This window comes from Pelobates fuscus, chromosome 3 (assembly GCF_036172605.1).
Source record: "Pelobates fuscus isolate aPelFus1 chromosome 3, aPelFus1.pri, whole genome shotgun sequence".
Lineage (NCBI taxonomy): Eukaryota > Metazoa > Chordata > Amphibia > Anura > Pelobatidae > Pelobates > Pelobates fuscus.
Genome location: NC_086319.1, coordinates 379,374,077 through 379,382,831, shown reverse-complemented (window position 1 = coordinate 379,382,831; position 8,755 = coordinate 379,374,077). Strand labels below are relative to the sequence as shown.

At 38.9% G+C, this 8,755-nt stretch overlaps 2 protein-coding genes across 2 annotated transcripts; one reads left to right on the top strand and one right to left on the bottom strand.

The window, feature by feature from the left end:
* Window positions 1–525: 525 nt before the first annotated feature.
* Window positions 526–1,652, bottom strand: DAND5 (DAN domain BMP antagonist family member 5). The gene is made up of 2 exons (XM_063446374.1): window positions 1,302–1,652; window positions 526–762 (listed from the first exon to the last, which is right to left on the bottom strand). Exons 1-2 carry the CDS (start codon window positions 1,650–1,652, stop codon window positions 526–528), a joined length of 588 nt encoding a protein of 195 aa, XP_063302444.1.
* A 2,124-nt stretch (window positions 1,653–3,776) lies between these two features.
* On the top strand, window positions 3,777–8,199 carry GADD45GIP1 (GADD45G interacting protein 1). The gene is made up of 2 exons (XM_063445948.1): window positions 3,777–4,150; window positions 7,551–8,199. The coding sequence occupies exons 1-2, from the start codon at window positions 3,804–3,806 to the stop codon at window positions 7,924–7,926; spliced, it is 723 nt and encodes a 240-aa protein (XP_063302018.1). The 5' UTR covers window positions 3,777–3,803; the 3' UTR covers window positions 7,927–8,199.
* Window positions 8,200–8,755: the final 556 nt, after the last annotated feature.

The window sequence follows — 8,755 nt, the reverse complement described above, 5'->3', positions numbered from 1 at the left end:
ACAGTATTACATTTAAAGGTGGGAGAAAAGTTGCATTTTCAAAGATTAAACATTTAAATTTTCATAGATTTGCGTCCAAGAAAAGTATAAAAAAATGTACATAACTATTACAGTACAGAAATGTAAGTGCATTACCAATAACAACCAGCAGAGGGCACATATATCCATGTCTCCTTCCCTTTCAGAAAACCTAAATTTACTGCTGAAAATGGTAAAGTCAGACAATAAAACAAAACATAAATTAGTTACAGAAATTAAGAAATTCTGCCGTTAACAAGGTTTCCCCTCCCACTTAACGGAAGGTTCGTCAAAAAAAAGAAAAATCTTATTTGGAACATATTTCTCTGGAAATATACAGTCTAACTAGCAAGTCCTCTGTCCGACACAGGCTTGCCATTCAAAAATAAATAATGACCCGGTGCAAATTCTTATAAATTTGAGAAAAAACGTGAGTCTCTGTAGATTGGGGGCCATTACGTTGGCCCCATGTCAGAATTTCAGTTCATTTTACGGCTTAAAGGCTGATTACTGCACCGCCTTATCGGACTGCGCCATACAGTCACATGTTTGCACTAGTTCTACCTCCTCCCAGGAAATTCTACCATAGCGACATTGCAGAGCCACTGAAATGCGTCGGGACAAAACCGGAATACAGGACGAGCAGGAACTGGATGGATGACCAGGCACATAGAACGAGTTACACTGACCAAAGCAAAATTTGTTGGGGATCCTAATTGGAATGCAGTGTTTTCTAGAGACGATCTGGAAGAAAAGAAAGCCGTTTTAGAATGAAAACTAAATATAGAAATAAATAAATAAAAAGTAAGGATTTACAGACAATATTAGCTTTAGTCTCAATATAATCATTCCAGAAAGAGAACTAGACCAGGAATTGATGGAATTTTTCCAGATAAATGAAAATTTTATATCAAACTTGATATGCTGGAAAACCTTTTTCAACTAGTCTAGGATATTTTGATTAAAATGTGCGGTTTCCTAGTTAATTCACCATGATTTTGTGTTTAGTGAATAAACTTCCTGACTGTAAAATAATATAAAAATTACTGAGATAGGCCACAAATTGCATTAAATGTAGATGGATTTACCAGTTAACTCTTAAAAGTATTTGCAATATAAACTAGTGAGTTGCATCTATACATTCTGCGGTAAATTACAAGTAACAAGTAAAAATTACGCAAATACTTATTAGTCCATGCATCTGCCATGAAATTTTAGCATTTCTTCCTGCAATCTTCCCGCCCCACCTAATAGGAAAAGATTTCATAATAAAATGAAGGTACCTGCAGAAATGGTAAGGCTTCACATCTTTCTCTTTTTACAGCATCCACTCCGATTGGTATCACCGTAGAAGGTTGGTCTTGGTTCCTCTCAATGGTTCTCTGCCAAACCATTTTTCTTTTTAGATCTTCCTCGCTCATGGGTTCTTCAAGGGAGGCACCTGGTATTTTATTTACTGCCGACGCACCACTGATAAACTTTTTGAAGAAAGGAGAATTCCGCAAGGATTCATTGGGTGTCCTGGGAGGCACGTTATGGGCAACAGATGCTGACCCCTCCTCGTTCCCATGTGGTGCCGCGATCACCATGAAGCCAGCAGCCAGAAAGAATTGCAGGAACAGCGAAAGCAGCATCTTATGTAGATTGTTTTTCTAAATTCTTTTTGAAGTTACAAATCTGGGCAAACTGTCCCCTTTCGTTAGGTAAGTTCAAAGGTCTCAAGAGACCTTCCGTCGGTAAGTTACTATGCAGTCTGTTTGAAAAGTAAGATGGATCCTGCTTTAAATATCCATTTAAACTGGGCAGGGTTTTGAAGATTAAAAGGTAGGAGAGTTTGACAGAGCAGAATATAGCACCTTCCTCACCTGTTCGATCACAGAATTCAGTTTCAATTAAAAAGATCCAGAAATCCATGATTAGGTTTCAGGGGCAGGCGGTGTGTGGGACATGTTTGAGTTTCATGTAGACAGGTGATATGGTGTTTGTATGTAAACACATGCAGCTTAGTCGCCGTGGTAAGGTCTATTACAGACTGTTTTGCAGAACAAAATGGAGTCGGGCTGCCATGTTTTCAGAAGCTGCCAAGCACTATATCTGCTTAGACTTTGCTGTTTCATAAATAAATGAATGGTAGACATTGATTTCCCATTGACAAATTTCTTCAGAAACAAGGTAAAAAATTATGAGCTAAAGTTTTGTTTTTTCAATCCCTAGTGATGTTTATTAGTTATTCAACAAGATGGAGCAGCTCATTTACTTCAGTAGAAGTAAAAGAAAGAAGTCATCTGGCTCTGTACCTAAACCATGGGCGGAAGACGCATGGCAGTCAATGCCTTTATCCCACCACGACAGGCACTGTCTTTCTTTGTCTTTCTAGTTTGCTTTATTTTATAAGAAAAATAAACATGCAGATATAAAACCGGGGGCAGCAGAATGTATTGAATATCCCAATTGAGGGAACTGCATGCAGAAATCTAGGACCTTCGGGAGGTGTGGATGTAAATATTTACAATAAAAACCAAAGAAAGAGTTATGTGCGCACTAGCCCAAATCCTTATGCATGTTGTTTTTTTGGGTTTTTTTTAATGGAGGTTATTACGTAACTCCAATGGCCATTAGATGTAAGCCCACCGCCCACATCAAGGAAAACCTCTTAGGATGGTCCTACACTAACAATTCACCTTGCTTCCTTCTGCTTCAGGCAAAGAAATCTCTGAGACAGAGAGGGGTATTTTTCTAAACCTCTACACACTTATTAAAGGGACACTCCAGGCACCCAGACCACTTCTGCCCATTGGAGTGGTCCGGGTGCCAACTCCCACTACCCTTAACCCTGCAAGTGTAATTATTGCAGTTTTCATAAACTGCAATATTTACCTTGCAGGGTTAAGTCCTCCTCTAGTGGCTGTCTATCTTAGAACACGAAAAGTGTTTTAAGCGACGCTAGACGACCTCACGCTATGTGCCGTGCATGCACATTAGGTCTCCTCCGCCGGCCGACATCAGCGGGGGAGGAGAGTAGGCGGAGCCTGACCAGCGCCGAGGGACATTGGCGCTGGACTACGGTAAGTCACTGAAGGGGGTGGGAGGGAGAGGGGTACTACAGGGTCCTGCAGTGCCAGGAAAACCAATATGTTTTCCTGGCACTGGAGAATCCCTTTAACCCTTAATAGGGAACATATTGCCTTGATAGGTGAATGCCGCAGTTTCTAGGCCACAATAGTTGAAAATATAAAATCCTCCAATTTAACTACTTTTCCGGTGTGGCTATTTTAGCTGAAAAAATAAAAATATATAATTAAAAAAAGATATTCAGTAAACGGTGGAATGGGGGAAATTCAAAGTTAATTTCAAAATGTAGCCAATAATAACAGAATTGGCTAAAACTGAAATTCACTTTGAATTCTTGACAATTCACAGTTTAGTGAATAATCCTGAAAATAAATTGCTCATATATCTTAGCTCAGTCGATGCAATGTATAGGTGTATGAGGTTTATTCACTGAATTACAAGATAACACAGCTGGAGTCATGGCCTAGTTTACCTGAAATTTTACTACAAAGTGCTGCAAATAGAATTTTAGTTAATAAACCTCACTGTTCGTTAACACGTTTAGGAAAATCACTAAATTGTGATGTGTCTGGAGTATATCTGTCTAGCGGCAAGACAGGCACCTCTGTGGACAGCATTATGACAAACAAGGACCCACATAGGAAAGCACGGCAAGCACTGTACTTCCGCCACACTCTGAGGACCCCGTCCGGGAAGTTCGCCGGGTTTCCAAGATGGCGGCTCCCATCAGTAGGTGCTGTGCACATTGGCGATCACTGACCTTGTCTTTTCCAGCCGCTGGTTACCATGCCAGACCACGGGTGTGGGGGCTGGGTGGGGTGTATAAGCCGGACCCTCAAGACCCCAGAACTAAAGAATGGCATAAAGGGCCACAGTATGAAGCCAAGTTGTATGGGCGACATGGGGCTGCCTCTGGGGTTGACCCGTCAAAGCTATGGCCGAGTCCACAGCGCCTCAGGGAAATTGAGGAAGACGAGAAGGAATGGTACCCAAGTCTGCAGGAGATGTTAGACAGAGTGGAGGCCAAGGAGAGGGAATTGCAAAAAAAGAAAGAAGAAAGGTCAGTGCTATGCACCCCTCGGGCTTCTCTTTAAAAAAAAATAATAATATATATATATATATATACACACACACTAATTGATTTGTTAAAAAAAAAAAAAGGGTGTGTATTATTTTTCTTTCGTATAGGTGAAACACTGTTAGGTGTGTACTCTCGGAGAAAAAATGGTATTCAATATTATCACCAAAAAAATACATTAAATTTGTTACTACTTTGTAAAGTACTAAAGGTAAACTTGTTTTCTTCAAATGCCTACTGTGCGTTAGGCGGAGTGTGACAGTAATTGTAAAATAAAAAGAATAATCTAAATAAAACATTGTTAAATCAATATCTTTTGATATGTGCACCTGTTAGCATTTTGAGCGGACCACCTTTTGTTACAATTTAGAGGAATAAATTAGAACTGCTTTCCAGAATGCACTTGTTGAGTCTATAATAAAGGGCCATTTAAAAAAAAATAAAAAAAAAAATTCTAAATTGAGTATTGCTTAAAAAAAAGAAAAAAAAAAGGTGTATTCCTTCAAAGTTACAATAGCAGCTGCTAATCAATAATGTTAAAACAGATGCACAGTGCCTACAATGTCTCTTTAGGATTAATCTGGCATGATAGGTTAGCTTTAAATGTGTTGTGTATTGTTTCAGATATTACTAGAACAAGGGGCACGACCACAAATATATGTGAAAAAGATTTTTATTCGATGGGTCACAGTAATAGGCTCTCTTTAATTGTATCAATGAATGAAAAAGACACACCATGTCAAATGGAAAGTGCAATGCAATAGCTACAAATTCTGCAATTACATATAAGCAGACTACAAAATACATGAATCACTGGATACAAGTATACAAAGTAGCTAAAGGGATACCTAATTATTCAAACCCATAATTAGTTATATATAGAAAGAAAAAAAGCATACCAGACCTAGTGAGAAGGACAAAAGTCAACCAATAAGCCCCCAACGTTTCGGCAAAATGCGTTTAGCAAGGGCCACTGCATTCCTTACTGAGCTGTGCTTTGAGAAGGCTTATTAGCATCTTTCTAGATAGCTCCCTGAATTCACATGATGTATGCATCTTTGCTATTTGTTTAGTAGGTCTTAGGCCCTGTTCAGGCTTTCATGACAGAGTGCTCAGGAATGATATCACACCATTGTATCCTATTTCATTAGGTAATCCACAGGGAGCAGGATGTAGCTACATATAGTAGGCGGGCAATAGGGGTAAAATCTTTTTGAAGTATAATCACTTGGGATTGCAGGTGTGTATGGAGGGAGGGAGAGATGTATGTCATTTTATTGGGGTTTCAAGGGACACGGGCTATTTTTCTTTTTTTTCAGAGTTTGCAGGGAACACATTGGTAGCCAGGTTGCATGAATTTTAGTCCACTTAGTTGTCTTGTTTTGATTTAATTCTTGCATCACACCTTAAGATTCACACCTGTCCTAAAATACAGGACTTGTGTATTGTAAACAGGGTGGCTTACTGAAACTCAAATAAGTGCAGCTGTCAGAGAAAACGTGCCCCAGCTCTCTGGGGTATTTCTCATTGTCCCTAAGAGAGTTAAGGCTAAGTACAATTACAGTCAGTTGTGTTTGATTTACTAAACTGGAAATTGTAGAGAAATAACAGGAGAATTGCATATAAACCAGCTATTGTGACCTTAAATTAACAATACTCTTGTTATATTTTCATGATCCAAGATTTAAAGTGTAAAAAAAAATGAAAAAATTACATGATAACTAGGCTGAAAAAATAATACAAAAGAAATAAAAAAAGGTAGGTGAGACCCAAGTGCAGGTAAGCCTCTGTAAAAAGGTCACTCCAACACTAATTATAACATGCAAACAAAAATAGAAAGTACAGGTCGCCACAGTCACTATGTGGGTAATCCCAATGAATGGGGAAAAAAGTAGGATTAATATAACAAAGTTTATTGAAGATATAAAACAGTCTCGGCACACAATATGTGCAATGGATAAAATATTATATATATATATATATATATATATATATATATATATATATATATATATATATATATATAGGCTACAGGACCCTTAGGTGTAGCAGCTCAATATAACATAGTACAAAGGTGCATAAAGAATCTAAAAAGTGCAAATGCTAGAGTGCAAAACCAACAAAGTGAAAAAAGGCAAAATCACTGGTATAGATAAAACAGCACTCGGTCAAATACAGATGCAGCACAAAAATTGTAACCAAAGTACATGTGAAAAAGACTGCTAATACCAAATTGCAGGGTGCCAGCTGTTGCTCAACGCGTTTCGTTTGTGCGACTTCCTCAGGAGCTTCTTCCTTCTCCCCATCTTCTCTCCTTTTTAAATTCTGCCGGTCTGTCACTCCATTGCCGTAATCGCGGATAGTAATTGATGTTAGGGGTTAGCTGGGAGTCAGGTAGGTCTGTACACACACACTGCATGAAATGTGAACGTCTTTGTTGTAGGACGTTCATAATGCAGATGTGTATAGGACCAATAAAGTTTTTTTTGCGTTCCAGCATGGTCGCGCATGCGCGGGTCGGTCACGCGTGCGTCATGACGTGCGCATGCACGATTACGGCAATGGAGTGACAGACCGACGGACCGGCAGAATTTAAAAAGGAGAGAAGATGGGGAGAAGGAAGAAGCTCCTGAGGAAGTCGCACAGACGAAACGCGTTGAGCAACAGCTGGCACCCTGCAATTTGGTATTAGCAGTCTTTTTCACATGTACTTTTGGTTACAATTTTTGTGCTGCAAAAAATGGCTATATTTACTCTATGTATATTCCAGATCTAATACTGTCTGGGTTTGGTTTTTCCCCCATTTTCTTTTGGCCGCAGTTAAAGAAACACTCCAAGCACAATAACCACTAGAGTGAGCTGTAGTGAGTATGGTGTTGTGAACTTTATTGAACCCCTAAATGATTTTGAAATTTACATCCATAAATATTTTATTCTGTAATCCAAGGTTGTCCAACCTTGGTCATTGACTACATTTCTTATTGGCTAACTAAGGATTCTAGGAAACATAGTCCATCAGTGGAAAGGGAGGTCTGGACTAAGAGCAATTTCTAATTGATATGTGAACCCCTTACACCGTATTGCATTTCTTAAAATGTAATCAGTAATACACTTAGAAGAAGGTATTTCCATTTAGAGCTGCAGAAGTTTACTGGTTCTACACAGACAGGTTCTTGTTGCAAGGACCCTATGGGTACATTGTCTGCCAGGTAATTCCTTATACAGCCATACAAAAATATGCTTATTTCACAGTTCTATCCGCATTCTATTTATTCAGGTTAAAGTTATTTTACTTTCACCTTTCTGTAAAGACATTTTCCTGTGTCTTCTTTCACTAAAACAAAGTTTTTCTTATATTTAATTTTTTTTTTTTTTTTTTAAGGGACCGTATTATTGCTGCTAATTTAGCAAAGATGCCCCAGATGGTGGCAGATTGGCGCAGAGAAAAGCGGGAGCTGAAACAGAAACAGCAAGATGAAAAGGACCGAAGAGAGCGTCTTTTAGCTCAAGCCCGTGAAAAGTTTGGTCTCAACGTGGACTATCGAAGTCCAAAATTCCAAGAGATGGTGAAAGAGCTCGAGAAACAGGAGAAAAAGAGGAGGAAGCTCCTGAAAAAAGAGCAGAGGGAGGAGGCTCTGGCAACAAGCCCAGCTGCTGGTGGAGTAACGTCAAATACCCCAGTGGAGGGAGCCACATCAGCAAATACCCCAAAAGGAGGGGCTGTCACAGCAAGTAACCCAACAGACGGAACTCTTTAAAATGTTTCAAGAAACAGATCTGTGCAGACAAAATACTCTTTTTCACAAGCAGGTGGTGATAAGGACACACGTGCCAGTTCTTAAACATTTGATCAGGTTAATTACCTTGTATGTTGGATTACTCAGATAATATCAGCAACACCTCTGGTGGCCACATGTATCAGAGTTTGACATGTCTTATGTTAAAGGCATCTTTTACAGGAAGGCCATGCATGTTTGGGGCAGAACAGAAGATGGCATCAGCAACAAAGGGCATGGGGATATTGTTTCACAGAACTGAAGATCTGGTTCATGTGTTGTCAAACCCTTCTTTAAAAATAAATTAAGCAAATAAAGTGTCAAGAGTCTTAGAATTGCTGTTCTTTATTTTCTAAAGTTAAATGACCTTTTAAAAGGCTGTGACCTTTGATTCCAAAAATATGCTTATCCCTGTAAATATACATACATAAGGTGGAGCTTCTTGCATATGTTGTTCAGTATATATCTGTAATAATATAAATACAAAGCACAAATAGCGCAATATTGTTGTAATAGAAGTTATCTATAAAAAGACGTATATAGTGTCACTCACAAATCAGGAGTCATAACCACATATGACTCGGATGGTACGCGCTTGTGGACACTTTAAGGATGTCCAATCCTTTCTTGTGGTGACTTTGCTGGAAACCTGGTTCCTTTTGCTTTTTGAAGTGATAATTACATAGTTACATAGCTGAAAAGAGACTTGCGTCCATCAAGTTCAGCCTTCCTCACATATGCTTTTGCGGTTGATCCAAAAGAAGGCAAAAAACCCAGTCTGAAGCGCTTCCAATTTTGCAACAAATTAGGA